We start from the raw sequence: 25,217 nt of genomic DNA on the forward strand, positions 1-25,217 counted from the left end.
GACAGATTACATGTACTGAGGAGGTAGATTGAAAGCCAAAATCAGTAAATATCTATTAGTCCAGTTTTGATGGATTATATTTCATGTGATGGAAAGTGAGGGGAAAAAAACTAGGAAGATATATGGGAGCCAGACTGTGAAGAAATTAAATGCTAACCTAAGGAATTTGCATTTTACCTGATAGGCAATGGGGAGAGACTAAAGGTTTTTGAAGAAGGAAGTGAAGTATGATCAGATCTCTGCAATAAAATTAATTTGGCACCTATTTAAAGAAAAAACTAGAGGGGGAGAACCTGCAGTCAGAGAGAGACAGGTGACATACATCTAATCTTTTATTAATTAGAGATCAATACAAGATGTGTCTAAACAATTATAATGTTTCATCTATTTTTTATTTGTGCTTTTGGCTAGTCAGGCAATTAATCTGATTGATTTTGATGAATTAATGGACTGGTTAATAAAATCATCAAGTCAATATTAATTTTAAGAACTGTCAGGACCCTTTATTGTGTGAGGTTAAAGGACCCAAAGAGGTGGGATTTCAGAGTAGGTAGAATTAACAACACAGGATAACACAGTCAACACAAAGCTTAGAATTGAAGAACTTGGAGCCAGAAGAGACTTAAGAGACCATTTAATATAACCCGTCATTTTAGAGTTGAAAATTTCAAGGCATTGAGAGCTTAAATCACTACTTAAGAATACATAGCATAGGGGCATCTAGGAGGTGCAGTGCATAGAGCACCAGCCCTGAAGTCAGGAGGACCTGAGTTCAAATCCAGCCTCAGACCAAACACTGAACACTTACTAGCTGTGTGACCCTGGGCAAGTCACTTAACCCCAACTGCCTAAAAAAAAAAAAAGAAAAGAAAAGAATACATAGCATAATTTATTCTACAAACATTTATCAGGTCCCTATTAAGTGTAAGCTTATATGTTAGGTGCTGGGGATACAAAGACAAAAGTGAAACTAGTCCTCTGCACTCAGGGGGCTTATATTCCATTGGAGGAAGGGTATGGATAAACAGGAGAGCATTCAGAGGATGGCAATCAGAATGAAGGGCCTCAAATTCATGCAAGTGAAGATTAGGTGAAGGAACCTGGGATATTTATCCCAGAGAAGAAAAACCTTGAATGTGATAGAGATCTTCAGATATCTGAAGGATTGTTTTATGTGAAAAAAAGTATTAGATTTATTCTGTTGGTTTCAGACCCAGGAGTAATGAGTGGAAAATGCAGGGGGGTTAATTTAGGTTTGTTGTTAAGAAAAGACTTTCTAACAATAAGAGGTCTCTAAAGGTGGGATGAGTGTTTGGGGGGTGTTAGTTGTTTCTCCCTTGCTGAAGGCTTTTAAACAAAGATTGGATGACCACTTGTAAGGTGTGTTGCAAAGGGGATTCATGTTCACATACAGATCAGGGTAGGTGGCATGTGAGGTTCCTTCCACCTCCACAATTCTGGGATACAATACATTAATTAAATGTGAGGTAATTTGAAAGAAAGAGAGAACACTAAATATCTGAGGGTATCAGTAAATGCTTAATGAAGAAGGTGGAACCTGAGCTGAGCTTTGAAGGAAAATAAAAGGAAAATAAAAATTCTGAGAAACACAGATGGGCAGGGAGTGTATGGAAGGCAGGCAGAGAGCCTATGAAAATATATGCAGGTAAAAGAGAGAGTATCAAAATTAGGAACAGTTAATCCAGTTTTATTAGAACATGGAGTATTGGAAGAGGAACAATATGAAATAAAGATGGAAAGGAAGGTTGGGGCCAGATTGTGGAGGACCTTAAATGTCAAGTTCTATAAGAGTTCAGAGAGAAAGATCAGTATTGGCTGGAATGTTCAGAGAAGCCTTCATTAAAGAGGGCAGACTTGAGCTGGTTCTTTGATGGTAAGGATTTATATAGATGAAGAGGGGATAAAGATCAAGCTAAGGTGAACGTCATAAACAAAAGGCAAAGATACGGGAATGTTCAAGGAGAGTTAGTCTGTAATGATTGACCACTCAACTGGAGGAAACACTTGTATCGGGATATAATGGTAGATAAGTGGAAAATTAGAATGGGTGACTATATATAGGTCTATATCCTGTTGAGGGCCTTTCATATTCAATTACTTGTCAAAGAAAACTATAACAAAATTCTTACAAATCAATATATGTTGTTCATATATTGGAGAAGTTGTCACAATTTTAATTGTCAACAGTAATGGCATTTTCTCCTGATTCCTGAGATAGTAAATTCTCTTTGGCTACCATCTTTGGAAGATGTCTATTTTTAAAAGTTTGAACATATGCTGCTGATTAATTCTCTATAGGAAATATATAACAGTAGAGCTAGACCCAGTATAACAGTAATGCAAGACATCATATAACAAACTGTTCTTTAGCTAATGCAAAGCTTTCCTTCAGTCACCAGCCTCATGGTCTTAAACAAATGATGGTTTTACACATTACTTTTTGGATAGCTTAGAACCAACAGTCAACAATAAGATTTGTCATTAATCTTTATAAGGTGTTGACTTTGAAGGTAAATCTCCCATTTTATAAGTTTGTTCTTTTTTGTTTTTCGAATTTACTTGCCCAATCTTGATTTGTAGCCCTTTGGGGGGTAAGGCAAATATGGCATTTTATTTATTGAGATTTTGTTCTTCAATCTACTAGACATATTTTAGCTCTTTGGAGCCCAAGCTTTGACCTCTTCAACTTCCCTGGGTGAGGGGGAGGGTCGTCTTCAGTGATTCCCAACTTATATCAAAGATCACTATCTGTGTCAGCAAACTCACATCTTATGATTACAGGGTGGGTTAGAATAGCAATCAATTTAGTTGCACTTAAGAATCCAACTGACTACAGCTAAATATCCTTTAGTCACATTGGTTACCTCCTGACCTAATTTAGTTCAGGAGCAGAGCTTTCGATTGCCACTTAAGATTGTGCTTGATAATTTGGGATTATGCTATAAAAAATGGAAGAAGGACCAAAATAGCCATATGACCCAGAGATCCCACGCTCAGTGGGAACATTCCCCCTACCTCTCCCTCAAGGAGATTAAAGATAGAAAGGTCCTAAATACACCAAAATATTTAATGCAGAACTTTTTGTGGTTGCAAAGAAATGGAAACAAAGCAGATACCCATTGATTGGGGTATGTTAAGGAAATCATACTACGTGAAGGTAATTTATTTTGCTGTAAGAAAAAAAGTATATGAAGAATCCAGAGAAACTTGGGAAGAATTATATGAAATCATACAGAGGAGAGTAAACAGAACCAGGAAAATGATACATACAATGACAACGATATATATGGAAAGAACAACAAATGAAATTGAATACAATATTCTTATAATTTCTAGGTTTGACCTGAGAGAAGATTTAAGAAAATGTACCTCTTGCAGAGTCGAGATACTATGGAGGTGGAAAATCACATATACCATCAGAAGCAATGTGTTGGTTTTCCTGAATTTGAATTATTTTTGTTATTATTCTTTTAAAATCTTTGTTATGAAGGTGAGTAGAGTGAGGAGTGACATATTGTTAAAACGTGATGTAAAAACAAGGGGAAACAATAAAAAAAACATTGTTTAAGATTATGTCTAACAAACTTTACAATTCAGACAGGATTAGACTAACTGTTGTTAGTAAGATTTTAAAAATATTAAATCCTTAAAAGCATATAATTAAACACTTTCGCAAATCACTTGTCCATTATTCCTCACTGAAGCAAAACGTAGTTTGTCCCAAATGACCTCAAATTCACAAACTCACCTATACTCAAATGAAATAGAACAGCGTACTTTATGGCCTGCCTGTCCTAAAAAATTGCTAGCCATAAACTAAAGGGATAAGTGGTGATTTGCAAACTTGTTTTAATCTTCAATCATAAAAAACCTTAACTGTTGTTTACTTTTTTTTTTATTGGAGGAAGGGGAAGTTGCTTATTTTTCTTTTTTTGCAGTAGCAGCCAATTAGATGCTAGAGGGAAAGGAGAGTCAAAAATGATTTTCAGGTTTTGAGTCTTAGTAAGTGGGAGTATGGTGGTGCTATCAACGAAATAAGGAAGTTAGAAAAGAAAGGGAGTTTTGGTGGGGGTTGGGGGTTGGGGAGATAATGAATTCAGTTTTGGACACCTTTAATTTTAGATACTGAAAGATATGCAGGTGGAAATGTTCAGCAGGCAATTGAAAATGTGAGATATGAAGGGTTCCCCTCAAAAAGAGTACTAAGATTCAAATTAGGTTAATAATTTTTTTAATTTAATGAGCGATTAACTCACTAAATAGAACTCATTTAAGTATGATGATCTATAACTGATCACAGACTTAGAACAAAAAGGGACCTTGTAAGTTATCTAGACCAATCTTCTCATTTTATAGAAGAAGGGAGACTACAGAGGCCAATAAACTCATTCAAAATCTCATTAAGTAGTAAGTGGCAGAGCCAGAAATATATCCCAGGTCCTTTGACTTCAAATCCAGAATTCTTTCATACTGCACCATACTACTTTCCATCAGTCCTAAGAACTAATCATTGCAAAATAGCTACTCTCTCAGATATAGTTTTGATTCCTAGATTTAAGCCAAGTACACCTCACCTACATGTCCCTCCCAATCCAAATGTCTGAATAGCAAAGGAGCCATTTGAATTCTACAGTGTATATATTCCTTGAAAAGAGAAAATTTATTATCTCAACAACCAACTAGCTCTTTCCTAATCCAGCAGGAAATAGTGTGTAAACGCTACCACCTCCATTCAAAGGGGAAAAAAAATCAGCTGGCTGCCATCTGCGGAAATCAAATTGGAAAGTGAATGAGAAAAATTCATCTTCAAATGACATAATAATGCACTCACCAGGGCAGTGAATGCTTGCTAACATATAAATAAATACTAATCAGCCAACTATGCAGCTGTGGAGAGCTTGACATTCTAAACAAGATTGGTATGTTTAGCTCGCTTGCACATACCTAACTTGTTACTGCACAGAATGAAATCCATTAAGCAGGACAACGATTAGTAACTTGAGAAAAACACATGGATAGTGGGACAACAGTTGAAAGAGCTACAAGGGCCTATTATTCAATGCAATAATTGTGGGCAATTTTTTTCCTACAACATATACAAACCAATCAATCTAATTTAGCTAACATACGACTTTACTCCCCACAAAAATATAAGCTGAATATGGTTAAAATCACACACTCTTGTACTTAAAATGTGCACTTGGTAAAATATCCTCCAGGCTTGCTTTTCCTTTCCATTTAGCTACAGGAACATAATTTTAATATATACAATTCTACTTAGGATCAACCATTCTACAGCATTAGCCTGATTTATTCTATGTTTTTAAAAATCAAAATCCGTGTCTTCATCAACTACAAATGTTGCACTTGCCAATCAGTATTCCCATAGGACATATTCTATTGTCACAGTATTTGTCACTCCTTGATGTAGATAGATAGATAGATAGATGAAGACAGACAAATAGATAATGGGTGTGTGTGTGTGTGTGTGTGTGTGTGTGTGTGTGTGTCCCCAAACAACATAGTCATCACTGTTAACATTTTATACCAAACAGGGCAATTACATGATGCATTGGTTTGTTTTACTAAACTATTTTTTTTCCTTTTGTGTGTGTGTGTGTGTGTGTGTGTGTGTGTGTGTGTGTGTGTGTTTATAAGAGATGGCTTGCTGGGTAAGGAAGTCAGGAATCAATGATATATTCAAAAATAAAAGTAATATAAAAACAAAATATATCAAGATTAAAAGAAGTTTTTAAGAGAATAACCAGAGAAACAATGAGATCAGATTAATAGTACAGTAGTAGAATAAGACCCTAATTTTGAAATGAGTATCATCTGATTAACATCACTTCCATACACTGTTGGGTGTAACATTTGTAGCCTAGAATATTATATTTCAATTATAGTAAAAGTAAATCAGTGCTGATGGTTAGTCAATTACTCTTGTTCTTTTCAATAAAATCTGTGAGTAACTAACTAAACTTTAGGTTTGAGTAAATGTGGCTTTATAATAATGTCAGAAGACCAGAAGGAAGCAAATGACTCATAATGTCACACTGCTTTTAGAATTATTCTACATCTGAATTTACATTTGGCAAAGAAGCAAAGAATAATATAATAAGCATTTTAGGCTGTTTTGAAAGCAAGCTTTTTTTTCTTTTAGTCTAAAGGGGAAAAGAAAATGCATTCAGCCGAACCTTTGTCAGAAGATAGACAATCTTGTTGATATTCCTTTTTATGTAAGCCAGCTAGATCATGGGAGAGAGGGATCAAGATGTTTTCCCTATCTTTTACCAATCAGATGAATACATTTAAATTATATTCAATGAAACACGCATCCTTACGAAAATTCTCCTCTTAATAACTTGGCATATGAATGCTCCAGCTTATTTTGCATTTGCATAGTCCTCACTCCAGAGCTCCACTCCACTACTCCAGAAGCCAAATTTAATGCTAAAAGTAAAGATAGAGCAATGTAGTCAAAGAACCCTAGACTAGATATCAAGGAACTACTATTCCATTCTCAACTCTGTGACTAAGTAGCTGTGTCTCAAGAGTTTCATTTCCAATATATACTACTGTAGGGACTACAGTACAAACACAACATATGTTAATCAAATCAAGCTGATTGGTTCATATATGTTGAATAAAACAAATCCATGATTACTTAGTTTCTTCATTTGTCAAAATGAAGGAATTAGATTAAATCATCTCTAGGATTCCTCACAGCCCTAAAATTCTTCAATTTTCAGTAGCATTTGATTCCTTTATCTCCATACATTCATACATCAGTCCAAGTTAATAGTGAAACTATGAATGTTTCATATTATGTAATCAATGTGTCTCAGAAAAATATTAGCAAATCAGTTTTAAAATAAAAGTAACCATTCTTAGAAGTCTCAGGGTAATTTAGCATCTAAAGAAATCCTAGAACAATTCTTTCCAAAAAGAAAGAATCCTTTTGTCTTAATTTTTCTGTTTTGTTAATTTTTATTTTTCTTACATTGGGTTTTCTTAAAGCAGAGAGTACCTGAATCCCATTTTTTTAAAAGTGTACATTTTTGTTTGTATCTACAAGTTAGGATAACCTGGTGACTACATTTGAATAATGTGTTCACAAGTATGGTGAATAAAACAATTCTTCTATTTACTGAAGGAACTTAGCTGGATTTCACTAGAGACCTTTCTAATATCAGGATGTCCAAGTGCCCTGCTCTCACATGATTTCCCTTGATTACACAGAAAGAGTGCTGACTTTGGTGCCATTTTTGGCTCTTCTACTCACAACCTACATGAATTCAGTACAGTCATCTCTGGAGTTCAGTTTCCTCAACAGCAGAATAAGGTGGTTCGCCTAGATGATCTGTCAGGTCCTTCTCAGCTATAAATCTATACTCTCAATATCCTCATCTCTTGCAATTAAAATCCCCTTCATTAAAGGTCTGGCTCCGGTGCTAATTTCCTCCTTAAAATATTCCCTTTTTTCTACTTAAATTTGTTATTTTCCCTAGTCTAACACTTTCCTCTGGTCTTACCATATTCTGCCTTGCTGTGTGCCATACTTATTTTTTTTTAACATGCTTCATTCCCCCATTAGATCATGCATTCCTTGAGAATTAGGGACTTTGTCCCTAATGCACAATGAACACTTAATGTTTTGTTGAATGTAACTCATATGGGTTAATTTCTCACCTAATTATATGAAAGGCATCTGACACCTTCTGAAAGAAAGGGATCTATCATAATCAACTTATCCTATTTTTAAAATAACTTATTCTGCCAAACTATGCAGCTATGTATTGAAAGATTTTAAAATATATTTTATAATTTTGATTAATTTTGAGGGGGTAGTGAGAGGAAGAGATTAGATTTTGATTGCATAAAATCAAAAATATTTTACACAAACAAAATCAATGGAGTGAGTCTTCACAGCAAGTTTCCCTGATAAGGTCAGTCAAAATATATAAGGAACTGATTCAAAGAACAGCTACTTCCCAACAGATAAATGATCAGAAGGTATAAATAAGCAGTTCTCAAAGAGAGAAATCCAGGTGATCAACAGCCTTATAAAAAACTCTTCCAAATAATTAATAGACAAATGCAAATTATAACAAATCCAAGGCTTTATCTCACATCTATCAGAATGGCAAGGTGATTAAAAAAATGGAAATTGACAATAGTTGAAGGAACTGAGAGAAGACGTTCATACTACCTACTGGTAGTGCACTCTTGGTGGAGCTATGAAATGTCTCAGTTATTCTGGAAAGCAACTTAAACCTATCCAGAAAAAATCAAACTGTTCATTCCCTTTGACTCAGCAATACCACTACTAGCCTTGTCCCTCAAAATGATCAAAGAAAGAGAGGAAAAACTCATATGTACAAAAATACTTATAGCATCTTTTTTGTTGTAGCAAACAACTAGGAACAAAGGGAGTGCCCATCAATTGCAGAAAGGCTAAACAAATTACAGCATATGAATGGAATGGAATATTCTCAAGGTTTAGAAATTATGACAGGAATGGCTTCAGAGAAACTTGTATGAACTGATGCAGAGTGAAGTAAATAGAAACAAAGGAAAAATTTGTACAGTAACAACACTGTAACAGAAAAAAAAAACCTTTGTAAAATTTAAAAACTTTGGTTAATGAAATGACAACCAAAACTCCAAAGTGTGAATAATGAAGTATGCTACCTATTCATCTCCTGACAGAGAGGTGATGTTCTAAAAGTCCAGAATGAGACATACATTGTTAGACATGTCAAACATATGGATTTGTTTTGTTAAATTATGCTTATGTTACATTGATTATGTTTTTTTTTTTTTATTAGGGAGAAGGGAGAGGTGAGAGACAGTGATAACATTTTTTAAAAAAAATAACAGAAAGGGGCAGCTAGGTGGCGCAGTGGATAGAGCACCAGTCCTGAAGTCAGGAGGACCTGAGTTCAAATCTGGCCTCAGACCAAACACTTGACACTTACTAGCTGTGTGACCCTAGGCAAAGCACTTAACCCCAATTGCCTTATTAAAAAAAAAGTCAGAAAGAAGAGTATAATTGAAGCATTTTTAAATGCACAGAAAAGAATAGAAGGAAGTCAGAAGAAAACACAGACAAGCAGGACAGCTTTGAAAGTAATATGCTGAATTTAACGTATACATAAAAAAGCAAAGCATAACAGATATGTGGTTTTATATATAATCTTATTCTGTTACATTTTGTATATGGAAATGTTCATTTATTTGGCATTTGAGTTCAGAATAAAAAAATAAAAAAATAAATTTCTATTACAAAATAATTCATAACTAGTTTTTGGAAAGTAAGTTTGTTGCTGTTAGCAAGCAGATGGCTAGCAGCTGAATATTGCCAGAAATACAAGTCTCTATCAGCTGCTGGCCACTAGTTCCTTTTCCATGCTTAATTCCATGGAAACAGGGGTTAGGTTGGTGAAAAAATAAAATGAAAAATGTTTTAGACAATTTAAAAATACCAACATAATATTTCCCAATCAGAGGTCAATTTGTCTGGAAATAGTTGCTGAAAAAAAGACTTGATACTGGAGCTAGCAGAAGAAAAAAGTTTTTCAGCAGCTGGATTTAAATACTTTGATGGCTGTTGCCACAAAAAAAGAGGAATGAGTGCTGGAAGAATAACTAGCCAAACCACAGGGGAGAATCCTTACGTGAGAAAAGCCTTGATAGGATGATGACTAATTTCTGTAACTTTCCAACACTTCTTGCTATTTCCAACACTTCTATTCTCTGCTATAGGACACTGGTTTTTAAGGAGTAAATCTAATAAATATCCCTACAAATATGTTATCAAGCTAATTCTTTTCCTAATTAAAAAAATAATGCCTTAAACCTGTTTGAAATGCAAATGTTTGCTGGCTCTTTCCTTTGGGAACTGGTAATTTACTAAAGGTGCCTATGTGAATCCTGAATGAATTGTATCAAGATTCAGAAATACTTGTTGGTTTTTTGTACCTCTTTTAACCATTTGGCCTAATCTGTTTTTTAAGGTGTTATTTTCTTCAGTATTTTTTTTTGTTTCCTTTACCAAGCTGTTGGCTTTTTGAGCCCTCCCATAGCCTAAGACCAATTCATGTTTTTCTTGGAGGTTTTGGATATAGGAGTTTTGACTTTGTTATCTTCTTCTGAGTGTGTATTTTGATCTTCCTTGTCACCATAGTAACTTTCTATGTCAGAATTTTTTTCTGTGGTTTGCTCATTTTTCTAGCCTATTTCTTGACTTTTAACTCTTTGTTAAAGTGGGGCTCTGCTTCCAGGGTAGAGGGTGTACTGTCCCAAGCTTCAGGGTTTTTGTGCAGACCTGTAAGTTTTCAGTTTTTCCAAGGTAATATGATCTAAGGAGAGGTGTTTACTACTCTCTAGCCTGTGCTCTGGTATGTGAGCAATCACAGGCACTCTTTTCTGTGCTGGAACTGTGATGAGGGTTTTTGCTCCACTGTGGCTAAAAGCTCTGGTGTGCTAGAGCTCCTCCTCACTCTGGGACTATGACCTGGATCTGAGTATGGGCAAAGCAACAGACTCCTACCTCAGTGCTAGCAAAGAGACCTCTGGAATCTCATCTGACCAATTGTTCAACTCCCTTCTGTCTGCTGGCTAAGAGTTCCAGAAGTAGCTACTGCTACTGCAGAGGCAATGGCTCCCAAGGCCTGCTCCTGGTTTGTTGGGACCTGGCCTATGCTGGCAAAGCCTGTGGTGGATTGTGCTCCATTCTCACTCTGGTGCAACAGATCTTTCCTGCCAATCTTCTGAGTTGTCTTTGACTGGAAAATTATTTCACCCTGTCCTTTTGTGGGTTCTGCCACTCCAGGAGTTGTTTTATGGCATTATTTAAAGGTTTTCAGAGGGGTTTTGAGAGAGCTCAGGCAACTCACTGCCTTTTCTCCACCATCTTGGTTCTGCCTCTGATTTATAATCTCATTTTTGTTTCTTTAAAGCCTATAGTGTTTCATGACTCTCAGCTTAACAACAATAGTGGAAGAATATTAGCATTTTAATGGACCTTTGTTTCTGGGAGAAATTAAAGGATCATGGAATTTTCTAGAGGTAATTCAGCCCATGCTCCTCTTCCTCTTTAGTTCTGGTCCCAACTTATTGTCCATTCGTATTCTGTCACATCCATCTAACTATAGATGCCTATAGTTATAGATAATAATCAGCATTCATATGACCTGTACTATGAGCCAAGCACTATGCTAAGTACTTTGCACATACCTCATTTGATCCTCCCAACAACTCTGTAGGGTAGGTGTTTTATTATCCCCATTTGTCTTATAACTGAAGAAACTGAGACAGGCAGAGGTTAAGTGACATACCCAGGATCACATAGCTAGTAAGTGTTTGAGATAGGATTTGAACTCAGGTCTTCCTGACTCTAGGCCCATTGTGCTATCCACTGTGCCACCTAGCTGCAGAGATAGAAATAGATAGAGATGTAGATATAGATAGATTGGTAGATATATTTATCTACTGATGGATATGCTCTATAGGTGTCCAATTGTATGTCATAATCTGGACAATATTCTTCATCCACTTCTTTTTCCTGCATAGATAAATTGGGCAAACTCTTTCAAGTCATTGGGAGTCAAATCTCATCACTAAACTAAGGGCCTGCTATGCGCCAGGCACTTTGCTAGGTGCTAGGGATAAAAATAATGGGAAAAATTAGTCCTAACTCTCAAAGACTTCACAGTCTAATGAAGGAAGCAGCATGTAAACAACTACCCACAAACACCACTATATACAAGATAAATTGGAGATCATCTTAGGTGAAAGGTGTTAATATTACAGATCTTATCCAGGAAGTTCCACAATGCCTTTTTTTTTTCAGTCATGCCTGACTCTTCATGACCCCATTTGGGATTTTCTTGGCAAAGATACTGGAATAGCTTGCCATTTCCTTCTGCAGCTCATTTTATGGATGAGGAAACTGAAGCAAACAGTGTTAAGTGGCTTGCTCAGAGTCACACAGCTAGTAAGTGTCTGAGGCCAGATTTGAACTCAGGAAGATGAGTCTTCCTGATTCTAGGCCCTATCCACTGTGCCACCTAGCTGCCCATCTGCAATGATAGGGCTTGATGTAATGAGCAAGTTGCCATTAACAAATAGCAGCATCTTAAAGGAGCTCACTATCTATGAGGATTGTGCTGGTTTTTCTCCATGAGAATAGCAAGCATCTTTGTTAAAATTATGCCACCCGATTTTATGCCCTGTCTGATATTTAGTATCAGCTGGTCTTTAAATAAATTTCTCTCTGCTGTTATATCTTTAAACACATCTTGAATAATATTGACATATGATGGAAGACATGTAATTGGAAGAGTGCCAATATTTTGTTCTAGTCAACAAAATATTTTCTTAATAATCGACAAACAATAAGCATAGCAGAATCTTGGATTTCCTCCATCTGTCAGTCAATTTACAATGGTAGGGATGTGGTTTATTGTAAAATATTATTTACAAAAATCTGTTTCCTATGAATACCCTCATCAAGGATTCCCTTGATGTGTATGTAAAATTTTTATATATATTGAAAAGTCATTGATGTTCTCTCAGTCATTGAATTAACATGACCCTTTGATATTATCCCTTCCTACTGATAACTTGTGAATCGTCTCAATGCCCTAACAATTGTGTCACCTCCAGCCTGGATCTCTTCTATGTAAACTTGGTCAGATGCAGCTGCTTTTCCTTTCTTTATTTTTTTTAAACTACTTTGATCTTAAAGGTCCAATTTGGCAAAGTAAATTAAGTGTTTGCTGGATAAAGTTGTTTTTATAGGTTTCTGGGTTTCCTCATTATGGTAATCCATCTACATCGGTCAAACTTCTATATAAAATTATTATAGTCAATGTCTACAGCATTTCTTCCATCTCTATCTCACTTGTTTAAATAGCTGAGGATGGGGTTGTTTAATTACAAACATATCTTTTGCCCATTCTTATTCTTTCTTGTAGCTTTGTACTAATTTTGATCTTTGCCCTGAGAAGCCAGTGGTCTAATTATACACAGACAGCTGACTCAGATATAACTCTTAATCACTGATAAGCTATTTTCTGTCTTTTCAATACACTCAATTTAATTTTCATGATGTCATTTTGTGCTCACCATATATAATATCTTCTTATTCTTTTCTCAAAGGCATTTTTCATGATATATAGTAGTGAAGCTTCTGTGTAGTCTACAAATCTTTGTTCTCTGTCATTCCTTAGTCCTGTCATCCATATTTTTTCCAATATTTTTTCACCATAATCATCTATTTATACCTTTGTATTGAAATATTAAAGTACACATTGATTTAATGTGGAGGGTCTTACGAAGTTCTTCATCAAATTTTCCTCCCTTCTTATCCTCAGCAAGAGATAATGAATTCGCCATCTTGGGAGGTAAGTGGTGCAGGACAGGGAGAAAAATTTAAAACTCAAAAACTTGTAGAAGTGATTTTTGATAACTCCAAATAAATCAATAAAAAAGAGGAAAAAGAGATAGTGAATAAGCTGCAATTGTTTTCCTTGAGGTTTTTCCACAAAATTACCACTTTCTATTGTTCTTTGTTGTATCACCAAGTGGCTAGATTCCTGGTGGTGAACCTCTCTGCATTTAGATAAGCTGGTCTTTAGAAAATTGAATTAATTTGTGGCCAGTACCATATTCAAAGCCTATAAAGAATGGTAGAATCTAAAGAGTTATACTTCACTGGTTTAACCTCCAAAAATCCAGGATCACCTCCATGTCACAATGATTCATCAAAGTAGGTCCATATCACTTTTAAAAATTTAAGCAAAGTATTCAGTTAGTCTACTTTATCAGTAACTTAAACATTACCTTGTTTGTTAATTCAGTGTTTTTAATTCAATAGAAATGTTTTTAATGATTTTTTCTTTTTTTCTTTTTTTTTATTTGTAGAATGGTAACCTTGTGTTACCTTTCTGCAAACCTTCATATTCACAACTCTAAAATAGGACTACTACTGACTTTGTAAATGCAGGTATCTTATAAATCTATTAATCTCACTGTAATCTCTCTCAAGGTCCTGAGTCCTGCAGTGCCAGGCACTGAGCTGCCCATTTTCACCTACACGTGCTTTTGGCACATCAGACATAAAAGGTACAGAACAAAACTGTCTCCATTCCAACCCTATGAGCTCCCTCTAATCTGTGTTTGCTGAGTTTACCGACATTTTCCTAGGTCCTTAGGTTTTCAAACATAAAATTATCCTTATCTTTTTCCTTTCTCTTACCTCTCCCACATGTAGATTCTACCTCCATAATGTTTTATATTAGTCCTCTTTATTAGTAATCACAGAATCACCATCCTTTATCAGGCATTCTCAGATTCCTGAGTTTCTCCTCTATAATTCATCCTCAACATGGCTGCTAGAATAATCTTCTTAAGGTACAGACCAAACCGTGTCACTTTGCTCAAATATCTTCTGTAACTGTCTTCTGTCTCTGGGATAAAATACAGGTGGCTGGTGTTCATAGCTTCTCTTCCTCTCCTCCAAAATCTAGCTTCTTTCTCCCTTTCCAGACTTATTTCCTATTATTTTTATTCATGCAAAACTGGTCTAACAGGCATTCTTTGCATTCTCCATTCCAACTTATCTGTGTCATTACCCAGGCTATGCCTCATAGCCTGAAATGTACTCCTTTATTTCCAGTAGAATAGAATTCTTCAAAGGCAAGATCTATTTTGCAATTTGTCTTTGTATCTCTAGTACCCTGGAACTGTACCTTATATACAGTAGGTCCTCAATAAATACTTGTTCAATTGAATTAACATTCTTTTCTATAAGGCTCTATTTGGATTGGTTGTGGGGTTATTCTCTTCTGAATTTACCTCTTGGACTTTTCTCAGTCTACATTATTTCTTGAGTTCAGCATTTACTTCTTATCTCCAGTCTCAGTTTCTGGATTCCAGTTTTATAGTTAGGTCAGACTCCTGCACTCTTGGATTATATGGGCAGGCTTAGCTTGGTCCTCGATATGGTAGTAAAGAGTAGGATGACTTCTGCAGGAATTCTTTGGTTGTGGCTCACTTTTCTGGTCTCTTAACTTAGGCTTTGGCCTCAGCTCCTTTTCCTTGTGCAGTCCCAAACATAGAATTAGCTTGGGCCCTTGCTGTGACCCTGTCAGGTTCCAACCAGATTGTGCTGGTGGCAAGTCTCCAGCAAGACCTCAGTTCTTTGTTTTGTAGGTGCTACCCTGGCCCATTCTCCTGCTGAGGTTACTGCTATTGGTGGACCATGCACTGGGTTGGCCTTGTCTCCTCTATGGTTCAGGCATAAGCTGCCTGGGTTCTGTTTTGGAAATCAACTAGTAGGATCTGCATTAGGTATGGGCTGCCTAGGCACTGGTCTGGCTCTTTCTTCTATAGTGGCTTATGACAAGTTGTCTATGTCCTTTGTTAGGTGATGAGCCCTGTTTTCTGCAGCAGCTCAGGTGTGGGCCATATCCTGGGTGGCTGATCTGGCCCTGTCTCCTCCTGTGGCTACTTGCCTGTTCTGCATTCTATCTACTCTGCGCATATCCATCTAGAGTTTATGCAGGATTGTGCCTACCTTTTTTGTGTAGTGTGGAAAACAGCTTACAGCTATTTCTCTGGTTTTCTTTATCATTGCTATTTCTGGTACTTTTTTTTTGTTTTATTGGGCTATTTATAAGGGATCCAGGCTCTTCTAGGTCCTAACATATCTCCATCTTCCTGTAATTCTTGTCAAATTTAATTATATTTATGCTTTCCATAATCATTCTATTCCTTCAAGATTTAGCTTGGGCAATACTTTCTTCATAAAACCTCACATCTCTATAGTTGTTATTACTTTCTTCTTCCTCAAAAATTACCTTATATTTCCTTATCTACATACAAGTTGAATTATCCACAGCAGAATATAAACTATGAGAACCCTTAACACAGATCCTTACAGGGTTGGTGCTTAAAAAATGTTGAACTGAACTGCTATGAATAGCAATTAATTGATTATATTATATTACTTTGGAAACAATCAAGAATAATATAATAATATTCTGATGGACATATAATATAGTATAATATAATAATATAACAGTAATATAGTATATAATAATATGTTATTATATCATAATGTAATATAATGTAATATGAATCTATATATCTCTATATATCTATAATACAAACATTTAGTATTCCTATTCTTACTCCTCCTTACTCCCCCAAGCAGAGTAAGAAATGACAAATGAATAAAAGCACACTTTATATTTTTTCCAACTTCTTTTGGAAATACTTTTCACTTGGACAAATAATAGCTCAAATGCCTTATGGTTTACAATGTACTTTGCTCAAACTGACCTTGTGAAGAGTACAACACAAATTTTATTATCTTCATTAACAGATAAGGAAAATGAGGTTGAACGGATAAATAATTTGGTGGGGGCAATCCAGTTCCTGGCTCTGAAGACTTAGTAAGTCTATTAATTTCTTTTAAAAAAAAAATCAACCCTGGAATCTTCCTGGCACACTCAGAACTTATTCTCTGCTTTGATCTTGGGTTTATTTCCTGGTGTTTTTGCTTTACTTTTATCTTCCATCCCTAGTGCTGAACTCTAGGAATTTGTTATACTCACTACCACAGAGCTAATAAGAAGTAGAGCTTGGATTTGAACCCCTTCAACACCCAGGTCCACTATTCTATTGCCTTATCAGACACTGATAAGCTGAGCTATGAAAGTTCAAAACAACATTAAGACTTTTAGGACACTATGCATAATTCTTCCTAAAGTATAATTTAAGTTAATAACCAATCATGCTAATAACTAAAATCAATGTTACAATGTCATAGTAGCTGCAAAGACTTCTCCTGCCACCCTCTATGTATAAGTCAATTGCCTGAAACAGCTTAAAACTAAAGTAAAAATCTTTATTCAAAGAACAAGAACCAAGATGAATGAATTAAGGTCCCCATTAAATTGTATGTACAACAGAATCTTAGCATACAAAAAAGCAAAATATAAAATTAGAATATAAAATGCTATTTTGAGAAATGTAATCTATTATTTATAGTTTACCATTTTGAGAAAGTGAAAGCTATGGAAATAATGTATTTATCCCTATTAAAATTCTCAAATTAGAAACAAACTGTGACAGTTTTGTATCCAAAATTGTATGGCATTTTTCTTTAAATTATTTATTCATTCACTAGTCCAACAAATATTTATTGGGAACCTATTTCCAACAGGGTACTAGGCTAGACACTATGATATATGACATAATTTCTGTCCTCAAGAAGCTTCCTGGCAAATATTCTTTCATCCTCCACTTCAAGGAATAAAAGGACATTTTTGTACTAGGTAGCCAAAGAATTATTTGGATTCCAGTTTTAAATTATGCAATGGTCTAGCTACCATAGTATTTGCATGCTGAAAAGCTATTAAGTGCATTTGTAGAAACAATAGGCCAGCTTATCCTCTAAAAGATTTCCCCTTTTTGTACTATAATTCTGCCTTACAGATAGCATTCTTTTAAAAGGAGGCTTTACAGCTTTGGAAGAATAAGCTGATTTCACAGCCAGTTTTGCCACCGCTATGGAAAACAGGCTGCATATGCAAGCCAGCTGAAGTCATCCGAACTGAAAAGGATTAGAGCTGCTGCAGCCACCGATGCTGTCAAATAGCAATTGGAAACAGTTCCTCCAAAGTGCTGCATGAAAAAAATCAGGAGTTCCTGTCCACAACTCCCCAACCTGTTGGATTTTTAATCAAAGCTGGCAGAATATATTGTAAATTGGAAATATACAAGTGGTGATGAAATCAAAAAGAAGAATCTTCCAGATTTTAGATTATGGCTGTTTTAGGCTTCTTTCCAGGTCCATCACTATTGTCATCCACCAATTAATTAAGGCATAATCTGTGCCTGGAGCAAATGTCCCTGGAAATTTCACTCCAGAGAGAGCTGTTTAGTTATTAGGTCCATACCACCACAATGTGGAAGCACTCAAAAACTTCTCTTCTTCATATTATTAACATTCAGTTACCTTAATCTAACTTTTTTTTCCAGTGATATTTTATTAGGCTATAATAGAATGTCAAAAAATCAATTGATTAAATGAAAATAATAGAAATATTTCTTACCAACTCACTCTTAGGGAAAAGAGGGAAATATTAATAAAAAATAACCTGATGCCACTTAGTTTAAAAAAAAATTTTGTCTCGGGATATTTATAGATTCAACCACTTACTACCTGTGTGATTTGGGGCAAATAACTTCATTTCTTTAGACCTCAGTTTCTTCATTTTTAGATGAGAGAATGTAGCCTTTGACTCTATGAATCACCCTCTTCTCTTGGATATTCTCTTACTTCTACGGGATATCTCCAATTCATCCTGTGTGCACCTTGTTTGTACATAGTTTTTTTCTTGTTGTCTCCCTATTAGACTGAACTCCTTAAGATTGTGTTTCACCTGTCTTTGTGTAGGAGCACTTGCTGCGGAACCTGGCACATAGTAGGTGCTGACTAAATGCTTGTTGATTCATTGACTAAATCAACACTGAAGTACCTTACTGCTCTGAATACTGTGATAATAAAAATCTCTCCCATTATCTTTCATAATCACAACTCATGGAGTTAGAAGGGATCTCAGAGGCCACCTAATCAAATCCGTACATGAGAAAGAATCAACTCTACAACATTGTTGATAAGTGCTCAAATGCGAAGGAGACAAATATGAGTATGACTTTGTTCTCCTGCCCAAACTAGTAGGAAAGAGAAATAACCTCAGGAAATTTGCATCTTTAAGCCTTATCTGCCACTTTTGGTCTATTTCAAACAACTAGAAGGTAACTTGGTATCAATTAGTCCAAGGTACCTGAGCATTAAGGCATCTAATACCATTCCTCCTAGTTCTACCTTCTAGTTCAAGCAAATCAAGTACAACCTTTCTTTCACATGATAGCCCTTCAAAACCTTGAAGTGACCTGCCTAAGGTCACATAGGTAGTTCAAGGACCACAACTGGAAAGAAAAGTATTACTTCAATAATTCTGTTTTCATTATATAGTAGGATTTTTAGACAGATTTGCATATTTAACTGAGCTAGTATCTGATGGCAGAAAGTGAAAAGGAATCAAAAAATCTCTTGATGAGGGTGAAATAGGAGAATATAAAAGCTGGCTTGAAGCTTAACATCAAAAAAAACTAAGATCTTGGGAACCAGTCCCATCACTTCCTGGCAAAGAGAGGAAGAAAAAATGGAAGCAGTGTCAGACTTTCTATTTTTGGGCTCAAAGATCACTGGAGATAGTGACTGCAGCCATGAAATCAAAAGATATTTGCTCCTTGGAAAGAAAAGTATGGCAAATCTGGACAGCATACTAAAAAGTAGAGACATCACCTTGCTGAAAAAGGTCAGTACATTCAAAGCTATGGTTTTTCTAGTAGCAATGTATAGCTGTGAGCATTTGACTATAAGGAAAGCTGAGCACCTCAGAATTAGCACTTTTTAACTGTGATACTAGAGAAGGATCTTGAGAATCCCTCGGACAACAAGGAGGTCAAATCAGTCAATACTCAAAGAAATTAATTCAGACTAGTCCAGGGGTGGGGAACCTGTGCCCTTGAGGCTACATGTGGCTTTCCAGATCCTTAATCTTTTTAATAAAAGGATTTGTTCTGTAAAATTTGGATTCAGTTAAAAGGCCAAACTTAAGGATCTAGATTAGTCACTAGAAGGCCAAATACTGAAGCTGAAGCTTAAATATTTTGGCTACATAATGAGAAAATGGAACTCATTGGAAAGGATCCTGATGTTGGGAAAGATTGAAGGCAAAAGGAAAAGGGGACAGAAAAGATGAGACAGATAGTATCATGGAAACAATGAACATGAACTTGGACAGAATTTGAGAGATAGTTGAACATAGAAGGGCCTGGTGTGCTATGGTCCACAGAGTCACAAAGAGTTGGACACAACTGAATGACCTAGTGATTCCTTCCATAGTCCATGAACTTAGTAGGTCACAATTTATACTGGGCTTGTATTGGTGTCATTGAACTTAGGATTTCCCTTCTAGATCATTTATGTCAATTCTCATTATATCTTTCCCTCCTTATCTTTCTCTAAAAATAATGACAATCATCCAATATATTAGATATCTCTCCTATTTTCAGATGCCATCTACAAATATGACAAACCTGCCTATCTTGTGATTGGAAGGAAACAATTTCCAACTATATCTTAAGTCCTTACTGATACTAAGGCCCTGAAAGATTTTCAATTGTCAAAGAATAAATCATTTATGTTGAAAGCACATTTAGTAAATCCAGAAAAGTCACTAACACCATAGTTAGTTAAAAAAAAAAGGTCTGTTAACTATATTAATATTAATTACTAATGCATTAAATTTCAGTGCAACAACTTTGTTATTTGTATAGTATTCCGTTATGTACATGTAGTAATATAAAGTGAATCAGTTGTAACTGACTTGGTAAGCTTTTATTTTAAAAATGAATTCTCTCCCAGTTTTGTAATTCCCAGATGAAGTCTGTTGCAATTAGATTTTTAATGCTGACAAAAATCCATCAACAACCTCCTGAAGTTTATACAAAGAATGGTGTCAGTAAATAGAGCATATGAGATGGAACTGTGAAGTTTCAGTTTTTAAAAAATGGACCCTCATAGCTACCGGGTGAAATGGAAAAACAGCAGCTACAATTAGGGCCCTGACTTTGGTTAAGAGAACTGAAAAAGAAATTCCCACAAGGCTGGCAAAGAAATTTGACTCTTAAAGAAATTATAATGATCATTTGCTTTGTAATCCAAGTGGTTTCTTAAAAACATTTTTTAGATTTGGTTTGTGTATGATGCTTCTGCACTTTAGGAAGATTCCTTCTCTAAAGGATGAGAGAAGAAGAGTTTTCCTTAACTGAGAATTAACTAGAAAATGGAATTAAACTAAAAGAGTTCATTCCCTGTTGTTTTTCCTGGTGTAATGGGAAGTTTTTATTTTTTATTGAATTTTATTGAATTTTACTATTCAGAACTCAGGTCCTTTCCTTCTGCAACTTTTGGTTAACTGATATCCTGTCTTCTGTTAATATTAACCTCTCCTAACCAAAATCTGACTCATGGAATAACAATAGAATTTAAAAAAAAAAAACAAACCTCTCAACCTTACTGAGATATGAAGCCAAGTAAGAGGAAGGAGAGAGCACAACATCTAAATAGCCTCCCAAAAATAATTTATTTGTGGAAGAATTGTCCTGACACCAACTTCATGACATGTAAATCCCCTCCTTTCAATTAGTTCATCATGACTTCTTTAAAAGGTAGCCTTGTAGTTTTGTAAGTGTAGGATTTTGCAAACTCAGTGTTTAATCTGTAACCTGACTTATTTTACCCAAAGAATCTGCTTAACTAGATTTGTTTCCATAGAGGATGTATGAGAGTACAACTGCTTAACTAAATCTATTCAATTTTTATGACATTGAAGGAAGCAAAGGATTATGAATCTGTCTTTTCTTTAACCTTTATGGCTTAAGAGAAATGTACAAGATTTCACCTCCAAGCCTAATTCCAGCTCTGGCGCTAACCCTAATTTCTCTGTCACTCTGATGGAATTTTGTCTATAAGACAATTTGTTAGAATCCCAACAGAGGCTTCAGGTTTATTTTTTTTTAACTGAGATTTGAACCTATGCTCAAGCACAATAATAAAATCCAGGTTTTTTCTTACATTTATAATTTCTACATTGTGGTAGATTTATTTTAGCAGCACTTACCTACCACATGAACTAAAAGAGAAGTTATTTCTCCCATAATATTGACAATTTTTTAAAAAAGTATATTATAACAACAACAACCTATACAATTTGGAAGGAAGGTAACTTACCTTTTTCAATACATATTTTATGAGAATTTTCAGTACATAGTAACCCCAGTAGAGATGAAGGACTTGCAGGATCAAGAGTTGCACATTGAGGAAAATGTATGAAAAGAAAGGCTTAAGATAATGTAGAGGTAGAACCAATGTGCAATATAAAATCCTGAAAAACAAAATAGGAAATGAGAAATTTATCACAACATAAATGTCTTCCTCCCAGCCCCCCACCCTGCTTTAAAAATCCCAGGAAATTTCATTTATAAATTTGGAATAAGAAAATAAGCACTATTTTCCTCCCAGACCAAAAGCTCTCATCACTTCTCTCTCCCTAGCTTACATTCAATAGGAAACCATACTGCCATACTCCTTTTTCTAGCAAGTACAAAGGAAATAACACTTAATTCCAGAATCTTGGAAGGTAAGTTAAAGTAGAATACTTTTTTTGAGTTATGATGCAGTGATGCCTTGGGGACTAGTGAGGCACGAGTGTCTATCAACTGCTAAGAACTGTCCTTTCTCAGCTCTCTAACAGCCCCCTCCCTCTTCTGATTTGTTGCCTCTAATCTATAGCAGGGTTAGAAAGGGAGGGAAAGAGAAAATTTGGAACTCAAAATTTTTTTTAAATGAATCTTAAAAATTGTTTTTACATGTAATTGAGAAGAATACATTTAAAATTATATGTAAAATGAGATTATTGATTTAAATCTAGATTCAGACTTAGAAAGTCCACTCTCATCCCTGTTTTGACTTATTTCTAAGTGATTTTGGTTGCCAGAAGCCTGACTTCTAGGTTGATGGAGCATTATAATATTGTTGTTTATCCCCCTTTTCCAAAATTTAGAAGAACATGGGGTGTGGAGAAATCCATTATTTTAGTCAGAGAGGTTAGGATCAAGGCTCTGTCCTGGCCCCTCTTCTTTCTTTGTTTTCTGTTATCTCATTTAGTGATCTCAGTTCCCATGAGTTCAATTATCATGCCTATGCGTATAATTCCAAGATCTATACATCCAGTTCTACTCTCCTAAGCTACAGTCCCACAGTCCCAACTGCATCTTCAGTATCTTAAAGTAGATGTCCTATAAACATCTCAAACTCAACATATCCAAAAGAGAACTTCTGATCTTTCCACTTAAACTCCCCTTTCTTCCAACTTCCCAATTATTTTCTAGGACACAATTATCCTCTCAATAACCCACACTTACAACATAGGGGCCATCTTTCATTCTTTATTTATACTCATCTAATACATTACCAAGTCTTGTTAAAACTACCTACACAGAATTTTGTATACATCCTCTTCTCTCAACTTACACAATCCTGGTGCAGACCCTTATTACCTAATGCCTGGATTATTGCAATAGCCTTAATGCCTCCTTGCCTCAGGTCATCTTAAAAAAAAGAATGTTCATTTTTTCTTTCTAATTAGAAAAGGAAAGTTAATGAAGGAAAGTTATGACAAATCTGGACAACAGGAAGGGTCCTTAGAGACCATTTAGTTTGACCACCTCATTTTGCAGATGAGGAAACTGAGGCCCATAGAAGTGAAATGACTTATTAATGGTCACTAAGGTATTAAGTAGCAGAGGCTATTGGAGTCACTTAATGTGACTCCAAATCCAGTGTCCTTTCCACTGTACTTCCTACCTTTAACTATTCATTGACTTGGAAGAAATTTACATTTTTAGCAACATATGGAGAGCACAGAACATATATAACAGTCTATAAATGTATGAATGAATAAAATGAGAAAGGTAACTAGCCGTCTTATATCTCTAAGAGTACATAAAAGGGCTAGAATTGCCAAACAAAAGGCTATAGTTTAGATATTCAAAAAAAACTTTTGAACTACAAAATTCATGAGAGTATGAAAGAAACTTTTTAAAGAATAGGTTAAATAATTCTCCCTTTGATATTTATAGAGCAACATTGCCGGGAGTCAGAGGAATAACCTGAATCATGAGTCCCTGATATTGTTTCCATGATACATAAGCATAGATAAAAATCCCTCCCCCTCAAAGGCATACAAGTTAATTAATGAATAGAAGGTTATGAAGAAATTAGGTTACTAGGTAATTAAATGAAAATAATTGCCTTTATGCCTGATACTGTTAGGAACAAAAACTTTTAGAAAAACAATGTAAGGAATTTTTATTTATTTTGAGGACATGGTTGTAGTAAGGGAAGGGTAAGAAAGGGAAACCAGGGTACACACAGAGAAGAGGGAGATATATGAAAGAAAATTAAAGTAGAAATGAAGAAGGTTTAGAAAAGGAAGGACAGGAAAAAACAAATAAAATGTTATTTTATGGGATAGTATTTAATTTTTATTTCTTTCTCAGGGCTATGGGTCCTCAAGAACTATTTAAATTAGGCACAAACACTGGTCAGCTGGGATCCTTTCTTGTCCTGCACCCCTTCTTTCCATATTATTGGGGGTGGGATAGGGAATCAAATATTACATTGTAGATTCCCTCTAAAACCCCCCACCATAAGTGCTGCCAAAGTGAATCCTTCCAGATGAACTGCCCTAAAATGATATATGGGGCTACAGACTTCACTTTATACATTAGTGTGGGGCCAAGCTAACAAAGGAGGAGAAAAAAAAATTCTCTTTTTACAGTGACCACTGCAATTGTGCATAAACTGCAAAGCCATAGATCAGTGGGAAAAACAGAAGGAATAATTAGTTTGGCTCAATGCCTTATAGTGAAAAAAGCCCACCAAGAGGTACTGACTAGAAAACTACAGGATTATAACATGGTGAACTTTCCAAAAGAACCTTTAAGTATCTATATTATAGTATGTTGACTGCTCTACAATTTCTACAGTCAGATGAAATATTTTCTCAGCTTAATAATGAGTAAGGCTCACTGGACTTCAACAAGAGGAATTCTGTAGATCAGTTGAGACTTCAAAGTCTATTTCATAGTGATTAAACTCCCAGAAAACTCAGTAAGAACTGAAGAGAACTTCACTCTGAAGCAGGCTTTTAAGGAAGTAAGAGTTGAAAACATGCCAGATGTGTCTTATCAACTCAACTTGAACCCCAGAAACCATGGCAAGTGGCTGAGCCCTTATAGATATCTGGGGCTTAAAAGTATAGGATTTAATACCAAGGGACACACACACACACACACACACACACACACACACACACATTTGGTGAGTCTCACCTTTGACCTACATGTTTAGATTAGTGGTTATTGTAACAAATGATGTTACCTTAATAGTACATAGATATATAGATAGATATAGTTACAAATCAGTACTTTTCTTATAAACATGGCTATCATTTTAAAAATATATACACTTACTCATCATA

The 25,217-nt window shown here is 35.4% G+C and overlaps 1 protein-coding gene across 1 annotated transcript in view; it reads right to left on the bottom strand.

Moving 5' to 3' along the window:
- The window catches only part of CERS3 (ceramide synthase 3), a 74,860-nt gene that overhangs the window by 15,397 nt on the left and 34,246 nt on the right, over nucleotides 1-25,217 (bottom strand). Inside the window, exon 9 of the mRNA XM_020963828.2 lies at nucleotides 21,905-22,058. Within this exon, the coding sequence (XP_020819487.1) occupies nucleotides 21,905-22,058 (154 nt within the window). The remainder of the gene's footprint in view (nucleotides 1-21,904; nucleotides 22,059-25,217) is intronic.

The sequence above is a fragment of the Phascolarctos cinereus genome, unplaced genomic scaffold (genome assembly GCF_003287225.1).
Source record: "Phascolarctos cinereus isolate Bilbo 61053 unplaced genomic scaffold, phaCin_HiC Scaffold_3;HRSCAF=262, whole genome shotgun sequence".
Taxonomy (NCBI): Eukaryota; Metazoa; Chordata; class Mammalia; order Diprotodontia; family Phascolarctidae; genus Phascolarctos; species Phascolarctos cinereus.